Raw genomic sequence first — 22,449 nt, forward strand, 5'->3', positions numbered from 1 at the left:
AAAAAATTTTTTAGACTCTGTATAGGTGTCTTATAATTTAAGATATGTGTTGGCATCTTATTAATTAGATAACTTGTTGTTAGAATTGTATCCCTCTATAAATATTTTAAAATATATATAGAAAATACGGGCAACTTCAAGTAAATGTTGATTTTTTTTCCAACTAATTCATTTTGTTGAGGAGTAACTTGACAAGTAGATTGGTGTTCAATGCCTTTCCTTTTTTAAACGGTCCCAAAACATTTGTTAACGTATTTAGTACCATTATCAGTTCGAAGAATGCTTATTTTGATTTGAAACTTATTTTCAACCATAGTATGGAAATCTTTGAATAATTTTTCAACTTCAGATTTTTCACTTATCAAATAAATCCAACAAAGTCAAGTATGATCACCAATAAAAGTGACAAACTATTTTTTTCCAGTTGAAATAGTAATTTTTAGGGACCCCAAACATCACTTTGAATCGGATAAATTGGTCTTGATGCATGATAAGGCCTTGACTTATATGAAACTCGATGACTTTTTTGATAAATGACAAACATCACAATTAAAGGAATTGCAAACCAACTTCTTAAATAATTTAGGAAACAAATGTTTTAAATACGGAAAACTTGGATGTCCTAGTCTATGATACCAAAGTGTAATTTTTCACAAATAGAGGTAGAATTAGAACTACCAGTCCCCTTTTTGCCCAACTTGATATTCTGACGACTTTCCTCGTGCTATACTTTAGAAAATACCTTTCCAATGGATGGAAGGGGTTGTTTGCAAATATTCTACCCCTTCATCAAAGACAACATTCAATCCTACCAAAACTTTATAAATCCTATTATTCTTCACCATTTTCCAATGATGAATATAATCTTCAATGCTTTTCCATTCATAATCATCAATAAACAGATCCAAGTCTTGCCATAGGTCTTTTAGGATATTGAAGTATCTCATCACACTATCTTCCTTTGCCAAATCTTTCTAAGATGCAATTGCAACTCATAAACTTGTGATTGATTGCCAAGATCTGAATACATCTGACATATATTATCCCAAAGCTTTTTAGCAGTGAAGTAATGTATGTAGTTGACACTAGTATCTTCCTCCATAGAATTAACCAATCAAGTCATTACCTTACCACCATGAAATTCTCTACATCCCACGTTGCAAAGGCCGAACTTATTTTTGTAGGTGCTTTGGTTTCACCAGTGAGATATCCAATATTTCCCCTCCCTTGAATGGATATCCTAACTGATTGAGACCACCTCAAAAAATTATCTTCATTGAGTCGGATTGTGGTGATTTGAACATGATGAGACTTAACATAGGAATTCTTGATTTCAGTGGTTTTAGAAGTCATAATAAGAGAAGAACCGAGAATTTCAAGCATGGTGAAAGAAAGAAAATAAATTGACTGCTAGGATTTTAAAAGAAGATGGGAAGTAGCTCTGATACTAAAAAGATTATTGTATCTTTTTATTTATTCAAATTATTTTATATGTCTTGCATTTAAAGATATACAAAGGAACTAAAAAAGAAAATAGAAAATTACAATTAATAAACTTATCTAAAAGCTATTCGTACCATTAATATTCCAAGATTATATCAATATCTTGACTACTGATTAATTTTATTTTCAACCCTTTCCAACAATGTTGGATGTCTTCCATTGCTAATATCTAGAAGTTGATTTATATATAAATTTACACATTCAAAATTAAAAAATTTGATTATTATATAATTTTTAGACATGGCAAATAAAATTTCAATATTTTTTTATAATTAGAAAAACGTATTTTGATAAGACTTCAACTGTAAGTTGATTTATAGATTCAAAATTAGAGGTTTTTTTTAATAAAAGATGATTAATGGGATTTCCCCTTAAGAATGACCATTTAGGAAATTGCCATAGTCAAGAAAAAAAAACAATAATATTTGTATAAAATTGTCATATTTTATTTATTTATAATATTTAATATTTCTTTAGCCCCAAACAATTGTACTCTCTTTAAAAAGGCGGTAGACTTACCCGAAACCGCTGCGCTGGTTCAACCGAGTTTCGACATCGTTTTCTATTCCACGCTGCTCCTCCTCCTCCTGGACCTCCACCGCGGACCCTGTCCCCATCGTTCCCTCCCCCCGTTGCCTCTCATGTGGTTTCCCCGGAGATGCTTCGCTTTCAATGATTTCTCTTCCGCTGGAGCCGGCTTCCGGCATTGACGCCAGTTCGTCTTCAATTGATCCGTCTCAGGGCTTAATCTTGAAGTTATCATCTGCATCTTTTGGGGCCCTTCTTGCCTTGGCGGTTGAATTCTTGTCTATTAGTCGCATCGGCGACCATGGAAGGAAGGAGAGGGGAAAGAGGGTGTTTGTGGAGTGTGGCGGTGCTCGTGGTGTTGCTTGGTCTGGTTAGACCCTTGATGGCTCTGAGGCCTCTGAAACAAAGGGATTTTGTGTCTGATGGAGATTGGGGCGAAGAGGTTTGTTTTTTTTATTTCCCTTTTTCTCGACTTTTTTTTTCTTTTTTAATTTTTTGCTTGGCGTTGGAACTTTAAATTGGGTTTTGTGTGCGGGATAACGGGAGGAGAAGGTCTTTTGAATGGGGAGCTGAGACTTGTGTCGAAATGCCGTGGCTTGAAGGTGGATTAGTAGTCAAGCCATTACGTGATAATGGAGCAATTATGCTGATATTTTTTGTTTGTTTTGTACTAGAATATAGAAAGTCACATAAAAGGTAGTCAAATCAATTGGTCAAAGATTTTCCCTATTTGTGATAGTAAAAGTTCATATTTGCATTGTGTGTTTATATGATCTGGCCTGAAGTGACAGGCAAAACATCAATTATTGACAAGAATGTTGTTATTATATTCGTGAGATAAAAGTTGAGTGGTTAAAATTAAAGGTTTTTGGAATAAGTATCGCCACTTAAGGTTAAAAGATGATTTATAAGATCGCAATACGAAGAACCATTCACTTTAGTTTGAATCTTGGGTGGTTAGGAAGTGACAATGTAGAGAGTACTAAATCAAGAGAGGGATTTGATGCCCAAGCCCATCTCATATTTCTAAATGAAAGATACACAATTACAAATTTGGGTAACTATCTTTTAATGGCATACCTTTGCAGACGTGTGAATGACAATAATGTTTCTAAGGTTCTCCATAAGCTCAGTCATGTCCATGAGCCTTCTAGATAACATCATGACATGCATCATTGCATCCGAATGGCTTTCACAAGGAACATCTTGGAATTAGGTCACTTCACTTACTGCAAACTTAATGTCTATCCTTGATGAGGAACTCTTAGTCAATAAATTGATATGTGAGTCTTCTGAATCATTTTTGAACAAGCACTTAATGTACTTCTGTGTTCTGCATACTTGGTTTTGTTGACATTCCTATTTTATTATCATTTGGATTAACATTTAACCTTTTTATATTTATGATTTTTCAATATAGCAGCTTTTCCTTAAGAGAGATGACAGCTACAGTCCGTTTTCTCAGTGGAATATTACAGGGACATATACAGGTTAGTTCATGTTCTTAGTTTTCACTCTGTAGTTTCTTTCTGATTGGGCGTCTTAAGGAGAAGTACCAAATCATATTGAAATATCAAATTTTATTTCTCAGTAGAGTATTCAGCTCAACATCTTCAATTGTCATTTTTCTGCTGAATTCTCTTATTTGGATTAATTTAATGGTAAATATTTAATAGTATAAATAATCAGAATATGTGATTTTTCTTTATTTATCTTGTTTCCTCTCTGGTGATATAGCTTTCAATGATGGATAAAATTCATGTAGTTGACTCCTACTAATTGAGACAATCACGGCATGTCATTTTTTTTTCTCTAGATGACGATGCTGATGATGTCATTTTTTTTCTCTAGAACTACTAATGTTTTGAGTTTGCATTCCTTCTCCATTTCTTAGGGCGGCTTTCCTACTTCTTTTTTTTTTTTTTTTAACAAGAATATGGTGGTCTATAGTTTATTACTCATAATAGTTTTCACTATGTAACTTGTGTGTGAAGAAGGCTAAGATGTGGTTTTTTTAGAAGAGTGAAGGTATAGATTAAGTACACGCATAATAAAATATGGACTTAGAATTATCTTTTAGTCTGTGTTTGCTAGCTGGTCATACCTTCATCATGGTTTAAAGGTTCTTTCTATGTCGGTCTTCGGGCGAAACATGTCATTCCACTTGCTGATTGACACACAAAACAATCTGACATTCATGAATTGTCAGCACCTTCGCACGCATGACATGTGACTCCTCTACTCCCTCTTCTCCTCCTTTGAACACTGACTTCAACTCATTGTCTTCCTCCTTCTCCATGCATGCACCTTTGAAACGTTCCTTGTTATGTGAATATTGTCGGCATCGCGTTGCAATCTATGGAATTGCTACCTCACTAGCACGTGTGTTGGCTCCTCTTCCGCCCTCCATGCGCCAACTCTGCGTTGAAATCATGCAAAACTCTAGCTGGACATGATAAGAGAGTAACCATAGGCAATTTTGTAGTATATGCTTTAATTGAACAAATAATGCAAGACAATCCTTACTGAAATATGTTGCACCAGACTAAATATTTCATTCTTGTGACGTGTTTAACTTTTTGGGATGCAGGACACTGGAGCTTTTTAGATGTAACAAATGGTTCTTCTAGGTTCCTAGATTTTGGGAAATCTAGCGGTGTATCAGTTCTAGAGTTGGTGACTACTCAAACCAAGATTCGTGGAGTACACAATGTTCAGGTGTGAAAGAAGTTCCTTCTCCAAGCCTGCATAAATTACAATCAATTTTTTTCTTCATTAATAAAGTTTTTTATTTTAATTTCTGTACAATATTAACATTTTCAATCAAATATTAGATTCCAAGTAAATTTATATGCATTTCTCAAGCTCATTTTACTTTTTGTTGAAGTGCTCAGTGTTATTTCATGCATATGGTTTTACTATTTGTCCAGTAGATTTAAAGTGAAAATTTCAACACAATGGATACATGGATTTAGAGAACAACCTGGAACAAATTCTACAGATATTACTATTTTTTTTAATATTCTGAGGAATAGGGCTGCATAGAGAAGGAAGCGATACTGTTTTGGTTATTTTCAAAGAATTGATTTCAAGACAATAAATCAGAGTACTTACCATGGAAAACCATTTTACCGATTATGAGATCGTGTTGTTGTTCAAAAAGAAAAATCCACTTCTCATTTTGTTTTACTTTACGTGGTACACACTACACAATGTATTAGCACTCGAGAGAAGTTTTAACAGATGATGAAATAATGGGAAATAAAGAAAAGATGATTTGATTATGTTGAAAGATAACCCACAAATTCTATAGTCAGCTATATAATTATACAAGTTGAATAAGTACAATTTAATGTTGTTGAATGTGATTTAGAGCTACAAATTATTATAATGCAATCCAGAAATCAAATTACATTATCTAGTAATCTACTTTTGAACAACCAACCATCCCTACTGTGCATAACTTATCCATTGACGATGTAGAATCTACATGTAATTCATCAAATCATGGATTAAAATCTTGTGCTATACCGGGTGAAATTTTTCGTTTTGTCTGCCGACCGACACGCCCGATAGGCTTTGCGTGAGCCTGACCACGACACTAAAGCGACGTGCACGGAGGTCAGATATGCTTGTGAGACATGGGGGAAGTCGTGATCCGCTTGCATGATGTCGGGGAAGTTGCGATTCGCCTACGCAACTCAAGGGAGGTCGCGATTCGCCTGCGCGATGCTGGGGAGGTTTAATTTATTAAATTTATTAAACTTATATTAATAATTTTAATTAACTCCTTGTTATAGTAGGAATAATCTTAATAGGCTTAATTAAACCCTAATAAAAATATCTTATTAATTATATATTTTATTAATTTTAATTCTAAAAATATATAATAACATTTTTATTTATTTATTTACTTAACATATGGGGGTGCCGCGTAGACCCGACCCCAGTTCGGAATTGAGGATTCGACGGTTCCTGGGGTCGACCCTTAACCTTAACTGTCCAAGACGGTTATGGTTTGGAATCCTTGGTTCACGGTTCACCATAATTTGCCACTGTTCACGGTTCGCCACAATTCAAGATTATTATATTAAAAAAATTAAAATTATAAAAAATAAAGACAGCCGGGTGCACGAAGCTCCCGCCATGCGGGGTCCTGGGGAAGGATCCATTGTATGTAGCCTTACCCTGCTTTTTGCAAGAGGCTGTTTCCAGGATTCGAACCCGTGACCTTTTGGTCACATGGCAACAACTTTACCGTTGCGCCAAGGCTCCCAAAAAATTAAAATTGTAAATTTATAAAAAAAGGCTTGCACTTATTTAAGTTGTCTACGTATCCCGGGTATAGGGAATCAAAGCCCATATAGTTTTCTTACCTTTTTACCCTTTTACGTTTTTACTCTTTTTACCTTATGAAGTCGTGTTGTTACTCAGTTCCATTTTCACTTCCGGTAGTATTTGTTCCTTTGGTATCAAATTCTTCGACTTTGTTATCTGAAAGTTACATTCCTTGGATTATGTTTTTGGCTCTTGTCTAATCGTCAGGTAATGCTTGGGCTTCCAATGAGTCGGGAGATAAAGTCGATCATTGTTCATCCAATATGTTACCGCTGACACTGAACGTCTGTTTCACAGCAATTGACACTGAACATGCTAAAATTTCTTTGGCGATCATGGAGAGGACGGGAAAATTTTGAGGCTTATGTGACCTTCATTTCATCAAAATCTACTTCGTTATCTGTTCCATTAAAATCAAAAGAAGTCATAAAATAATTCTTAACTTCTTGTGTGGAACTTGAGGATTCTCGTGGACGTTTAATCCATTCTTTTAATAAAATTTATATTTTTGTAAGTTTTAAATTACGACTAGTATTTTGTGTTTTAAAAATATTATGTTTTATTCCAGATTTTATACCATATTCTTTATAAATATCATATAAGTAATTTCTAATATTATAATATTATTTGGATTAGGAGAAGAAGAATTTTTAAATAGAATTAAAGCGTCATAATACAAATCTAACATTTTTTGTAAAACTTCTAATTTATATCTAGGGTCTAAAGCAAATGCAACTAAATAAATTTTAGGAATATGAAAAAAATATTTTTCACATTTTTTTTTTCATTACTAATACACAAGAAGATAAAAATTCATTTGTACTATTTTCATTTAAAACTAATACTATATTAGAAAAATTTCCTTGAAGTAGGATAATAAAAATTAGAAAGTTATTCAGTTACATCATTAAATACTTTTAAAATTTCACAAATACTACCACAAATATTACATTGTTGTGAAAATAAATATATATTAGCATTATTAATATTTTGTGCAAAAAATAAACATAATAATTCTCTATATTGAAATGAATCTTGTAATAATTAGTATGTTGAATTTCAACGTGTTGGTACATCACGTGGATATTTTTTAGGTCTTATTTCATTATTTTTATAAAATTTATCTTATTTTTTCATTATAGATGAATACGATCATAAATAGGAAATAACATTTCTAATTTGTTCAATATGATTTGTTAAAGTTCTTAATGCATATTCAATACATAAATTTAAAATATGACAAACACACCGAATATGAATAAATAAATCACCAATAATAGGTTGACATATAAATTTTAGTTCTTCGATACTAGCAATATTATAACTAGCATTATCAAAAGATATTGAAAATATTTTGAATTAATCCATATTTTTTTAAAATTAAATATAATAATTGTGAGATGTTGTGCGCCATGCTATTTACAAAAACTCAATAAGCTAACAATCTTTTTTGGATATTCCAGGAGTTATCGATCCAATGACAAGTCACACCCATATATGAATGTGTCTGCTAATGATCACTCCAAATATCGGAACATAAAGAAACTTTAGCTTTTTACCGAACCACGTAGGCGAGTCTCTGAAATTACCAAATCGCATAGGGTAGCTTTAAAATTATCAAATCATGTATCCATTTCTCGTTTTACCCCATTAACTTGACTGATTTTTTTGATCAATCGAATCGATTTTGCAACGTCAAATTTTGAGCAAATCAGTAAATCAGTCGACTGATTTTTTTTTTTTTTTTTTATCAAAGTCAATTTTAGGTAAAATCGGTTGATGGACCAAACGATTTCAGATTGACATGAAACTAATTCTTATATGTTTGACTACCTCTTCTAATTATATTCATGCCTTCAAACGTCAATTAACCCAATATATTAAGAGTAGTGATTTTTTGAACACGAATGTGTTTGAAAAATTCAATTTGTGTTCAAAAATCATTGTTCTCAGTATATTGAGTCAAATTGACATTTGAGGTCATGAATATAATCAGGAGAGAGGCAAAATCGACCGATGGACCAAATGACCTTGGATTGACTGGAAACTAGTCCTATGTGTTCGTCTACCTCTCCTGATTATATTTATGCACTCAAATGTCAATTTGACTCAATATATTGAGAGCAATAATTTTTTAAACACGTATTGAATTTTTCAAACGCATTCGTATTCAAAAAATCACTATTCTTAATGTATTGAGTCAAATTGACGTTTGAGGGCATGAATATAATCAAGAGAGGTAGCTGAATACATAGGAACTAATTTCATGTCAATCCGAGGTAATTTGATCCATCAATCAGTTTTGGGCAAAATCGACTGATGGACCAAATAACCTCGGCTTGACATGAAACTAGTTCTTATGCGTTCGTTTATCTCTCCTGATTATATCCATACCCTCAGATACCAATTTGACTTAATATATTGAGAGCAATGATTTTTTGAACAAGAATTGCATTTTTCAAACATATTCATGTTTAAAAAATCACTGCTCTTAATATATTTAGTCAAATTGACGTTTGAGGGCATAAATATAATCAAGAGAAATAGCTGAAAATATAAAAATTAGTTTTATGTCAATCCGAGATCATTTGGTCTATCAACCGATTTTACCTAAAATCGACTTTGATAAAAAAAAGTAAATTAGTCAACTGATTTAAAAAAATTAGTCGACTGGTTTGTTCAAAATTTTGACGTTTTAGCATAGAGCAAAATCGATTCAATTGATAAAAAAATCAGTATAAGGGTAAAATGGGAATTGAGTACGTGATTTGGTAATTTTGAAACAACCCTACGCAATTTGGTAATTTCGGAAACTTACCTACATGGTTCTGAAGAAACTTTATTATTTAATTTACTAAATTCTTCAATTATTTTTTTTTCTTTTGTTTTACTATTTTTTTTTAATTTTACGAATAATTGTAGTTCTAAAAACACGTTTAGTAGATGAATTAAGAGATTCTTTACAAAAATCTTCAAAAGTGCATTTATATCTAAAACTAAATGAAAGATATTCTATGAAAACAAATCCAGCTAATGATTCTTTTAATTTATTATCAGAATATAAAAATAAACTAGAATCACTACTTCCACTAGTGGAAAATCTATATAATTGTGCTTGAGGATGGTTCATTCCATATTCTGTCGGTTGCTTTACTTCTACATGTCGTTTCAACGACCCACCGTTGGTTTGGAATTTGTAGGAAGTATTGCAGTGCTTATATTTTGCATGCAATTCTCCCGACGGAAGAGTGACCTTATCAAAATGTTTAGTTAAAATAGATGATTTTAAAGGAGGAACTTCCTGAATCTTAGAAGTAATTGTATCGATACTTCCTTGTGTTTTGAGTGTCGCAGTCGGATTCGGAATTTGCTCGGTCTCATCATCGGTGGATTGAATGTTTAGATTCGCTATTTCCTTGCCCCTCCGAGATCGAGATGATGAAGATGAACCTCTTCTCGCTTGGAGTCGGAACTCGGAAGAGGAAGTTGTGTAGAATTGGAGTCAAAAGCGTGTAGAGATTACGGAATTGAGAATAGAATAAATAGAGAAGATGTGAGTTAAAATAATGAAATGAGGTATATATTTATAGAGTTTGGAAAGTAACGAACAATAAATCGTAGTTATTGATAAAAAAATGGTCAAATGATCTTAACTGTTGAAAAAAATAAAAAAACCCTCTTTTTCATCCTAATGGCCAGAATTGGCAGTTCCAACAGTCATAAACGATCAAATACAAAAAGAAAAAAAATACGATTGAACCAGTAGTTAACCACCGATTGACGATTTTTGGAGAGGTGGAACTGTAACTTGCTTGACACTTGATCAAGCTGATTACAGTTTTTGAACCAGAACTGGGTCAACGGGTACTCGGTCCATTGACCGGGTCCCGGTCCGTCGATCGGGTCCCGGTCTGTTGTCAATGTTTTGATCTCCAATTGGTTTAGCCAAGACAAACTAGTTTTCTAGTTCAACCCAATTTAATATCTTTAGGAATAGGTTGGATATGAGAACAACGAATTTTGTAGTTTATTTTTAAGGCAACACAATATAATCAATTAAAAGAAATGATAAGCGAAGAGATTCCTTCTGTGTCCATTGACCGGGTCCTGGTCCGTTGTCGATGTTTTGATCTCCAATTGGTTTAACCAAGACAAACTAGTTTTTGAGTTCAACCCAACTTAATATCTTTAGGAATAGGTTGGATACGAGAACAACGAATTTTGTAGTTTATTTTTAAGGCAACACAATATAATCAATTAAAAGAAATGATAAGCAAAGAGATTCCTTTTGTGAAAAAATGAATGTTGTGTGCTGGTTGACTTTACTATAAATCAGGTTGTACATGGACCCAATTCGTTGACATTTTGTCAGAAAGTTTTGAGATCTAAGCAGCTATATCAAATAGGGAACTTTGTATTCATTAATAGCTGTAGTATAATCAAAGTTAATCTTGTTCTGGTGTTGGATTTCAGTGGCCAGCCATAACAAAGTTGATTTGATGCTGATTGGTGCAGTGTGTGTCAGTACTGGATAGAAGAAGACATAAGAGGAATGACTTACGTGCTGTCATCTGTTATGACCCATAAACCTTAAGCCATTATTTTCAAAGTAGATGGTACCGACCCTGCCCCCATCCTGAGCTCACACACCAAATCTTCTTTGGTGCTTGCTCATTTGGATTGTTGTCCATCAAATGCCTTCCAACATGGTTCCAACTATGGTTCCGATCTATGTATGCTTCAGTGGGCTTTTGATGCAAACTTGTGTAAAATCTTGTCTTGTCCATATTGGTCCAGTGTTGTAAATGGCGGCAGGAGGTGGCGGGGCAGTCAGTGACCACCTACCGCCTCAGGCAGTTGAATATTTTTTTACTTTTTTATACATAATATTATAAATAATTATTATTCTTTATTATATTTACTTTTAATCAAATATATTAACTAAAAATTAAATATTTAATCTAAATATTTTAAAATAAAAAATACAATTATATATATATATATAGGATAATTTTATTAGGTTTTAATTAAGTCTATTTAAATTATCCCAATCGTAGGAGTTGATTAAAATTATTAATATAAAGTAGTTTAATTAAACCTTAACTTACAACTTACTCGTGTAAGCGACGAGTTTGACACGTCGTCTGGACCGCGCGACGAGTTCGGACGCATCACTAGCCTGAGCAACGTGTCAAGGCCTATCATTGGGCCCGAGCGACGATTTTGGGCCTGTCGCCAAGCTCAGGCGACATGTCCGGGCTTTCACGACGCGTCCGGACGCGTTGCAAGGCCCAGACACCTCACGCGACGCATCCGAACTCATCGTTAGGTCCAAGCCATGCATTCGGACGTGTCACGGTGGCAAAATGATAGCAGCGGCGACTTGAGGCATTGTGGTGTTGGTGGCGGAAGAAGGTGAGTTATCGCCTAAAGCACTGCCTCAGCCTAAGGCGGTGCGGTTAATTCCCGCCTCTCGCCTAGGCGGTGCCTAGGCGACCACCTCGACTGCCATTTAGAACAACTGTATTGGTCAAATTGAAATTGGATTTAAAACCTTGGAAAGATCTATGGTTTGAAATCTCATACCGTGCCGGGCAAAACGGTCAAACGTATTGTTCCAATAAGTTACCGAAACTCAACTATTCGGCATAGATAAGTTCTCCTTTTCTCCTTCCCCCTTCAACCTCCAATTCACCACTGACACCATGCATTAGAATATCGACATGATACTAAAACAATATCATTCCTGTCAAATATTAAAACTTTGGTACGGCTTGAGATTTTGAACCTTGGTATGAATGAATAAATCACTTGGTCCCAATAAGAGAATAAAGAGGATGAATGTGGTGAGTTAAGAAAATGATGATTATGTGAAAAGTTTTGGGCATATAATTAATTTCATCGATATATAATATTACTAATATTGTGTAACAAATTTTGAAGCCTTTTTATATGCATTGCTTGTTTTGCCTGCTGATCAGTCTGATAAATTAAGTTTTTTTTTTTTTTTTTTTGCGTTCTGTCATCTATTTTGCAGTAGGAATAAACTATGATTTTACAGATTGCAGACAATTTTTTAGTTGTATTTTTATGATAATTTGATACAATTAATATTAGATGATTTCTTAATAATATTTAAGGACTGCTTTTGCATCTGTATTTTGCATGCCTTGTGTGCTGATTCTACTACATGAGGAAGCAGTGTGGTGATTCTACCACTTATCGCCTCCATACTATGTGGTAATTCTACCACTTTCAGCTTCCATATGTTTATGAAATTTTGATTACTGTGCACCTTACATGTGGTAGTGGTAAAAAAAGAGGACATTTAAAATTAGAAAATTGGTTGAGAAGATCTTTTTGGTTAGGATAAAGTCTGAGACTTGACAGTTCCAGAACTATTGTTGCTTTAGAAACCTGGTGTAAAATTTAGAAAATCGACTTTTTTTGGAGAATAATTTTGACCATTTTGTAATAGCTTAGTCTTATTTTGTAGTTCTACTTAACAATCACATTATTGCTGTAGAAACCTGGTGTAAAATTTAGAAAATGGACTTTTTTGGGGAGAATGATTTTGATCATTTTTTAACAACTTATTCTTATTTTGTAGATAGAATTAAATTATTGCAAGCAATAGCAAATATCAATTATCTGATTACAAGCCTGCAATAAGTCTGTGTATTTCTAAAGCTGTGCTATTAGTTAAGCTTGAGGAATTATTTCCACTGTCACTGTTTTAGTGCATAAGTCTGCGAGGAAGTTCAAACTTCAAATTGATATGTTACCACTTGATGCTATTTGCTGACTTATTTCAGATTCTTAATAAATATTGACAACTTATGTCTGGACAGGGATCCATTACTTTCCATGATGTTTTTGACAATGAACATGATCATGAAATTGCTCAAATGAGACTAGAAGGAGTGTATATTTGGCCTTTCCAAAAACTTCGGATGGTAGCAAACAGGTAACAATTCTTACTAGCTCCCTTACTTTATTTATCCAAGCATGTTATTTTTCTTTGTATATTTTAATGTCATTCAATATATTGGTTTATTTATGATGATAATTGATCTGTATGTGTGACAGGGATTAGGATAATAGAAAAATATGTATATTCACAATTGTTGTTGTTATTGTCTATTTTATTTACTGATTTTACTTTTATAGAAATAACTGAACAGTCTTCTGTGATGAAAATTTGTTAAAACATGTGTTTCTGGAACTGTTATGTTTCAGTATCTTTGTCCTCATGCGCACTTGTTTCTAAGGTTGTAACCTCACCTTGGGTGGTTTCACTTTCAGGCATTTTTTCTCAAACTCAGGATAATGCACTATCAATACTAGAAAGAAAAAAAGAGAGCAAAAACAAATATGATAAAAGATAGTGCTTGACACTGCATGAGTTACAAACTCTGTCAAAAGTGTTGGAATTTGGTTCTTTCCCTTGTTATCATGTATGAAGTGATAACAATCTGCTAGCATTTATAAGAATTATGTTCATGACTTCATGGTAACGACTAGCCAACATAGTGTTAATTTGCCTTTAGCATTGATGGAGGTTTAAATTTTCATTTTGTGTTGGTGTTTCATTGGCTGGTCTAAATGAGATGATACTAGCGACTACCACCATAATGCATTGGCACGACGTGGTGCCTCTTGTCACTGATTAAGATGAGAGGGAGAGAGTGGAAGAAGAGGGGGAATATAACAAGAAGAAGCAGAGGAGAAAGAAGAGATTGCAATTTATGACTCTATTATGTCTAGAGAAGGTCACTTGACTGACCTTCCAGCTTCTTTTGTTGCTTTCTTGATCCCACTGAGATCCAAACTCTTGGGTCCTTTTCTGGTGCAGCAATGGTGTGTTTGACTGGTGCAGTTGTCTCAATGCTGGTTTTGGTCTGATGTGCTAATGGGATGGTACTTGCTATCCGAGCATTTTCAAACCATCTCATGCAAACTGATTAGAGTGCCACTAAATGGCACAGGCTTCCACTTGAGTCAATGTGTAAATGCTATGGAGATACAGAAAGATGTTTGCATTTAGAGAAATCCAAAACATACCAGTGCCGCATTTCCTTATGTGTATTACCTCTGCTGACATTACCAGATTTCATATATAGTTCCATGGATATATGATTAACTGTCTTAAATTTTGTTAAGGATATCAAGAATAACTTCTTTTATTTATTCATATCTCTAATCTTTTCTGTGGTTAACATGGAATATGATTAATATTGAGTTGTTTGAACTTTACCACTTGTTGATTCTTGGATTCAAGGGTTGTCAAACTTGCCAATGAAAATAAACTTTCTAAAACCTTAAAATTTGATTCACAAATGAGATTAGTGCTGCCAACCAAAAGATACATGATGTGATTTTTTTTCTCAACTTGTCATTTTGTGATTCGCGAGCAGCAATTATTCAACAGACTTATGTCTGTGTATGCATAATTCAGTTATATTAAGTTAGATACATACCCTGCCAAGTTGTTCCAGGCTTTAACTTCCTGTTTTCTTCTGTATGTTTCATGGATTATCATGGTAACATATGTGTATGTTAGTTAATTCATATTTGTTTTTATTCCCATTCCTGTGTGAATGTAAGTGATGATCACTGTTTTACCTTATCCAATTGTAGTGTTCTGAATGATGAGCCACTTCAACAAGAGTATTTCTCCAATCCTTATCATTTGGTAAGTGGTTAGAAATGTAAATAGGTAACCTTGGTCTGACTTCTTTTAATTAAGTTGTTTTGTATTCCTTAAATTGATTTCTATATTTCCATTTGTATATTCCATGCTTTATCAAAGACTGATTTCCTCTTGTCAATGGCCTAATTGTATTCAAGGTAAAAAATTCCTTCCATGAAAAGTATGAAACTACCAATCTAACATTCTTTATGTCGATGTAAATTATGACCTCTTTTCATGATGTTTAATGGAGTGATGATATACATAACTTGGAGACCTGAGATATGTTTCTTAGTTCTTACTCAAGACTCTATTTAGAATTGTAATACTGGCCTTTCAATCAAAAATTGCTGCAAGTGTTGGCATCCCTCATATACCTGTAGGTTTCTCTTTCGGATTACGTGTCTAATGTATATTAGAAATTTAGAAAAGTTTATCTGGCAGACACTTGTTTAGGAGTTTAGGTGGGTAGTTTTCAAATTAGTAATTATCTTATCAGGAATGTAGGATGATTCTGGTGGAAATTTGATTTAATTTGTATATTTCTTGATTGCGATTTGGATTATTTCCCATTGTGATTGAGCCATTTTAGGTATAAGATTATTCTTTCCTAGAATATTAGTTTCAGTGCTTTGATTGTAGTGTTTAAAAGATTACATAATTTTGATTTATTTCATATAATAATTTACATTAATCTAATTTATGTGCAATTATTGCATAATTTTAATTTATTTACAGTTATGATAATTATGTAATTGCCATAATTCATGTGATTATGACAATTTCATTATTTTCTAGCATTAATTGATAGATTCAGTTTTAAGTTTAGGCAAGTTAAATTAATTAGAGATTAAAGAAAGCTTCACTTAACATAATTTAAAAGGTCTAAATAACCATGATTAAGCATTTTGGCAAGCGATTGGTCCTAAAAAGTTTATGGGCCACATCTCTCATTGGATGGGTTGTTACAATTATTAGACCTCGTTGAAATCCTAAGCATGATGAGATGATTGGACTTCATATGTTGCCGATTGATTGAATAACTCAGTTTCTAGCTGGACTTTCTGCCTTAATTGGGCATCAAATCTTAAATGGGGAGAGTTGGACACCTTATTTTAATTTGACATGGAGAGTTGTGATCTAATGGAGTTTTATAGGCTGATAGTGGTTTGACATGTGTCTGACAAGTTAATGGATAACTCTCTTTTACGGTCTCTTTGGGAGGAGGTGAGGGAAGGGTAAGTAAAGGGAAGCTAACTTTTAACCTTGTTTGGGAAGGAGGGTGAGGGAGGGGGTGAGGGGAGGGAATGGGGAACTTTTACCCTCCTTTATCCCTCAAATGGCTTATTTCCTTACACCAGGATTCGGAGTGTAAGGAAGTTACCCTCCCTTCCCTTTCCTTCCCTTCGCTTTCCATCAATGAACCTCCCCTCACCATCCAAATAGAGGGTTAGAGAAGTACATGTAAACCTATATATCCCAATAACAACAAGACGTGAAAATCCTATAGAAAAAAGTAAGGTGATTCTTTTAATCATATTACTTGCATTCTTGGTAGTGGGAGTATACAACACGCTTCTCATATTATTTTTTTTCTTTTGTATCTGTTTTTTGAGTTTTTCTTCAACTTCTAAACATCGTTGCATTTTAATGAGGTGTAGTCTTGCATGCTTCCCGGTAGCATATGTACGCTCTGCAGGCAAGGTAAAAATAATTCTCCGTAGAAAAGAAAATAATTCTACAACCAGAACAGATTTTTTTCAAACTCTGTATTTTTAGGATTACCTTGCTAAGTATTATAATATTTGTTATCATATTATCTCTATATATTAGGTAATATATATAGGTCAATTAGGCAAATTTGTCAATTAACCTAATTATAATTTTCTAAGATAGATTTTAGTTTATATATAAATATGTCTACTCTTCAATAAAATATAGACACTTATTCTCTCAATTAACATGGTATCAAAGCCATTAGAAATTTAAAATTAGAGTTATCTTTTGCTATTCTCCTTTTTAACGCCGCCGCTCTCTATTCGTGTATAGCCTTCCTCTAGTAGCACTTCGCACTCGTGTGTTCTCAACCACGACTTCGTCCCACTGCCTTCCTCCAGCAGCGCGCGTGTGACTCTGAGGTCCTCCAGTAGGGCATACCTTCCTCCAGCACGCGCGTCCTCACGGTTCCTCACTGGCACAGCTCCGAAGGAGCCTTCCGAGGCACACAATAGTGCGAGACATTTTCCACCCTTGCGATCTAGGTTAGCCCCTTCATCTCTTCCCTCAGATCGCGATTTGCACATAGATCTAACTCAATATCGTGGATTAGGGTTTGTGAACAAGGCGAGCATAACATCCCTTTGCTTCTCAAACCCTAGTTTTGGTTTTAGATTGGGTGCTTCGACGCCCAACTCCAGCTTCAATTTGTTTTCGTTACATTGTGGTTGTTTGCTTTGCCAGCCCGTGTGGGACCTCTGTGCAGCCAATGCCTGTCACGGCCCAGGTAGTCTCTGCCAGAAGAAATTTCGGCAGCATCTCCTCTATACGGGTGACAATCTGAATCATTACTACATACAAAATATACATCAGCCACACACGACTGGAATATATACACAACCACGCAGTTTATATCATCAGCCCACTCGGCTGGAACAAAATAAACACAACCACGCAGTTATATATTTATTTAACAACCACTCGGCTGTACTAAAAACCAACACAGCGGAAAAATGATAAAGAAAAACCATACAAACTAAAAACAACAACTGCTAGCCGGCTAGGTTTTACACAACAACTATAACAACACAAAACACAATAACAACACTAAATACCAAATACACGGAAAGCGTAAACAAAACTCGATGCGGTCTTCGGATGTGACGTAGGAACCGGCAGACAGGATACTCCAAGCGACTCCAAAAATCTACCTGCTACCTGAAATAGAAATAGCTCAACGGTGTGAGTTCAAAGAACTCAGCGGATATCAAGCTGACATGCTTAGTAAGATATAACTAACAGAAATAATCATGTAGTACAGTTTCTGAACAAGGTAGGAAATGCAGACTGCAAAGGCTGAAGAAACTGTACTCACCAGGGCTTCTTATCCGAAACATACGATCGTCAGACCCAATACCTCATGTCTCCTGGATGCATGTCAATCATATGCAACCACCAAAATGCAGCAAACAAAGTGCAACAATCACAAACCATAAATGCAATCAATGCATATGATGCAAAAATGACATGTGTCACCCCTGACGCCAGTCAACCATCTCACACGCGATGGTGAGACCGAGTGGGTAGAGCTATGACAGCCGTGCACTCTGCCATCACTGCTCCTGAGTGACCGAGTGGATAGGATACTGTCGGAGTACACCTATCCTCTTACCCCAAACAGAGTGGGGGAGCTCAATGTTCTCATCTCCATGAGTCAGACCAGAGGAGGGATCCTTGCCCGCTGCACACTGCAGTCATCGCTACCTATGAGCGGACCAGCGGAGCTCTGACAAAGCAAACTGCAACACACACCTGCCTGAAATACCACTAACCCATGAGTGGTTGTGTGTGCGCAGGTCATGTAACTGATGATGTGCTCAACAATAACGGAGCCGACAATCACACAGCATACAATCATGCAAGATGATGCATCATATATACTCAAACAGGAAAATAACAGGCAACAAACATAGGTATCACAGATCTGATGATGTGCTCCACATAATATATAGCAAACAGGAAAATAAATCAAACCATGACCTAGGTATCACAGATCTAAGTACACATAACAAAATTCAGAAAACTAGTCCTATACTCAATGAAGCCTAGTATGTCACTTACTCTAGGAACTAATGTACACATGGAAATAGTCAAGAGATATAAACATGGATACATAACAGGCAACAAACAGAACAAATTATAGGTATCGAATAGTGACATACCAAGGGCAAATCTAAGCATGATCATTGCTACTAGCTATAAATTACTATGCATATCAAAGTGACAATAGCATAAAAGATAAGTCAAGAGATACTCGCCTCCAAAAAGAAGATCGTATCAACCCATCCGACGTCGAGACGCTCGTCTCGAATCAGAGTACTGCATCAATCAATACATTTATTTTATTTAGCTAAATTCATATGAATTAAACAGCTAAATAAAATACCCAAACCTAATTAGGGAAAGCCCTAATCGATCGTAGACATTAACCCTAACTATATTTAATCCACGGGTCAACTAGGGTTAGCTCTATTATCCCTAACCATCCACTGTTCAATTTGATAAAGATCTATACATAATCATCTTAATACAAACTAACCAACTTGTACAATTCGTTACCACTAATGCAATCCAATGTAAGAATGGAATCAGCTCTAAAACTCACCTGAGTTGAATGCCTCAACCGATAACTCACTGTCGGAGAAGATATGCTGTTGGAGCAAAGTAGCTGGCCCTAGGAGAAGTTGCTGCCAGAGACAACTACCCCAATTAGCACAACCAGTGTTCTAAAACGCGGGCTAGGCGGCCGCCTAGTCGCTGTGCGGCAGCAAGCCGCGCCGGAAAACCCCCAGGCGGGTGACCTCGGCGGCCCAGCCGCCTAGGCGGCTCTCGGCGGCCCTAGGCGGGCCTCGGCGGGCCTCGGCGGGCCTCGTCGGGCCTCCGCGACACGTTATTTAGGTTTCACTGTTTTGGTATTTTGTTCGAAATTTCCTGTTTACGCCTTCGTCGTCTCTCAGCGCCGCTTCGTCTTCTCATCGTTGCTGCGTAGCTGCATCGTTGCGTCGAAGGCTTCGTCGCTCCGGTAAGTTTTTACGTTTTTAAGTTTTTACGTTTAGACTTGATACATCAACAAAAGAACAGTGTTGAGTCATCATCGCGGCACGTCTCCGGCGACGCCGGACGCGTCCGCAGCCGCCGGACGCGTCGTAGGACGCGTCCGACAGCATCGCGTGATGCTTCCAGCGGCGCTGGAAGCTTTCCGCGACGCTTCCGGCGCCGCTGGAAGCAACGGCGGACTTCGCCGGACGCGCCGGACACGTCCAGCGGAGCTTCCGGCGGCGCCGGAGGCCTCCCGCGAGGCGCCGGTGGTGTCTGCGCTGTCTCGCGACAGTGTCGCGTCGCGAGACGGCGTTTTTTGTTTTTTTTTTTTAATTTAATAAATTCAAACAATTCCTTTAAAATTTAAATATATTTAAAATTTATTTTTTTAATAAATTTTATTAATTTATATAAAACAAATTTAAATATATAAAATTCCATTATTAATTTTATAATTTATTATTTATATAATCACTAATCAGATTTTAATATATAAATAATATATTTAACTTTTTTAATAAATAATATTAAATATTAATTTATATATTAACAGATTTAAAAATTATAATAAATATTATCATTTATCAGATATTCAGATTTAAATAATAAAAAATATTTAAATTTTTAAAAAATATAATACATATTATTAATTTATATAAATCATATTTATAAATTTTATATATTATTAATTTATATTAATCGAATTTATAAATATTAAAATTATATTAAAATTATAATAAATATTATTAATTTATATAAATCAGTTTTAAAAATATGAAAATTAAATTAAAATTTTAAAAATTCCAATAAATAATAAATATTATTAATTTATAATTATATTATATATAACAGTATAAAACAGATTTAAAAATATAAAAAAAATATATTTAAAATTTAATTTATTTAAACACATATCTAATAAATTTTATTAATTAGATTAAGATATATAAAAAAATATTCTCAGACTGGTTAATGACTTAATGTTATTAAAATATTTTGTATTGTATGCCTGTATCTATATAGTATAATTAAATATTTAAATTTTATTATCATGTTATGTCTTGTTAGTTATTAATATATATAATTTTTTCAGATTATATCTGTTATCAATGGCAAGTAATCCATCTTCGACAGCATCTGTCACTCAACCCGAATCCGGGATTCTTAGAAGAAAGTCAAATGACATCGGATGGGAGTTTGGGATATTGATTGATCCTAAGAACCTCGACAAAATTAAATGTAAGTTATGTGGAAAAGCAATGTCAGGGGGAGTGTATAGGATAAAGGAGCACATTGGAAATATACCTGGAAATGTATCTGGTTGTCGAAAAGCATCTCAAGAAGACAAAAATAAGTGCAAACAGGCTATTTTAGAAGGGAGGAACAGAAAGAAGAACAAAATAATAGAAGAACAAAGTTGTAGAGCAGAGGTGGCTATTTCCGTAGATGAAGAAGAAGGTCTTGAAATTGAAGGGATGGATGGAGTTAAAAAACCTCTTCCACTTGGCCCCATGGATAGATATGCATCGGCAATTGCTCCAGAAAATGCAGGCTCCAGTGGAAGTACTTCGCCAAAAAAATATAAATGAGGCTCTTTTCAAAGAGAGAACTCAACAAGTTCAACAATATGTTGGGAGATGGGTTTATGAAAATGGAATCTCATTCAATGCTGTTGATAATGATAGCTTCAAGCAACTAATGGAGGCAGTGGGTCAATTTGGACCAGGATTTAAGCCTCCAACTCAATATCAACTTAGGGAGCCACTATTGAAAGCCGAAATTGAAAGAACAAAACAATTGCTGAAGAAACATGAAGAAGAATGGGCAAAGAATGGGTGCTCAATTATGACAGATGCATGGAGTGATAGAAAAAGAAGCATCTTAAATTTATGTGTTAATTGCAAGGAGGGTACTACATTTTTAGAGTCTAAGGAGTCTTCAGAGGAGGCGCATACAGCTGAACTTATTTTTGAGTATGTTGACAAGTGTGTTGAACAAGTAGGAGCTCAGAATATTGTTCAGATTGTAACAGACAATGCCACCAACAATATGGTTGCAGCTAAATTGATGAGAGAAAAACGACCCGGGATCTTTTGGAGTTCATGTGCAACTCACACTATTAATCTCATGCTTGAAAGTATTGACAAACTTCCACGATATAAAAAGGTGATTGAGCAATCCAAGGCTTTTACCATTTTCATCTATGCTCACCATAAGACTTTATCATTGATGAGAAGTTTCACGAAGAAGAGAGACATAGTCTGACCAGGAGTTACCAGGTTTGCATCAAATTTCCTCACATTGCAAAGTTTGATTGAAAAAAAAGCTAGTTTAAGAGCCATGTTTACAAGTGATATGTGGGAGAAATGTAAATGGTAAAAAACAAACAAAGGAAAATTGGCTTACTCTACCGTGATGAGCATGAGTTTTTGGAATGGTGTGACACTTTGTTTGAAAATATTTGCTCCTTTGGTAAGAGTTCTTCGATTGGTAGATGGAGATAGAAAGCCATCGATGGGGTTTCTATATGGGGAGCTTCTTCAAGCTAAAGAAGATATCAAGGTGGCTCTGAA

The 22,449-nt window shown here is 34.8% G+C and overlaps 1 protein-coding gene across 2 annotated transcripts in view; it reads left to right on the top strand.

Moving 5' to 3' along the window:
• Positions 1–2,019: 2,019 nt before the first annotated feature.
• LOC121967318 (transmembrane E3 ubiquitin-protein ligase FLY2-like) overlaps positions 2,020–22,449 on the top strand; it is a 32,660-nt gene continuing 12,230 nt past the window's right edge. The window contains exons 1-5 of one of the 2 annotated variants that reach the window (XM_042517464.1): positions 2,020–2,473; positions 3,452–3,521; positions 4,622–4,749; positions 13,221–13,336; positions 15,010–15,064. In XM_042517464.1, coding sequence (XP_042373398.1) covers positions 2,333–2,473; positions 3,452–3,521; positions 4,622–4,749; positions 13,221–13,336; positions 15,010–15,064 — 510 coding nt within the window. In that variant the 5' untranslated portion in view covers positions 2,020–2,332. The remainder of the gene's footprint in view (positions 2,474–3,451; positions 3,522–4,621; positions 4,750–13,220; positions 13,337–15,009; positions 15,065–22,449) is intronic. The other variant, XM_042517465.1, reaches the window with a different exon arrangement.

The sequence above is a fragment of the Zingiber officinale genome, chromosome 3B, assembly GCF_018446385.1.
Source record: "Zingiber officinale cultivar Zhangliang chromosome 3B, Zo_v1.1, whole genome shotgun sequence".
Classification (NCBI taxonomy): domain Eukaryota; kingdom Viridiplantae; phylum Streptophyta; class Magnoliopsida; order Zingiberales; family Zingiberaceae; genus Zingiber; species Zingiber officinale.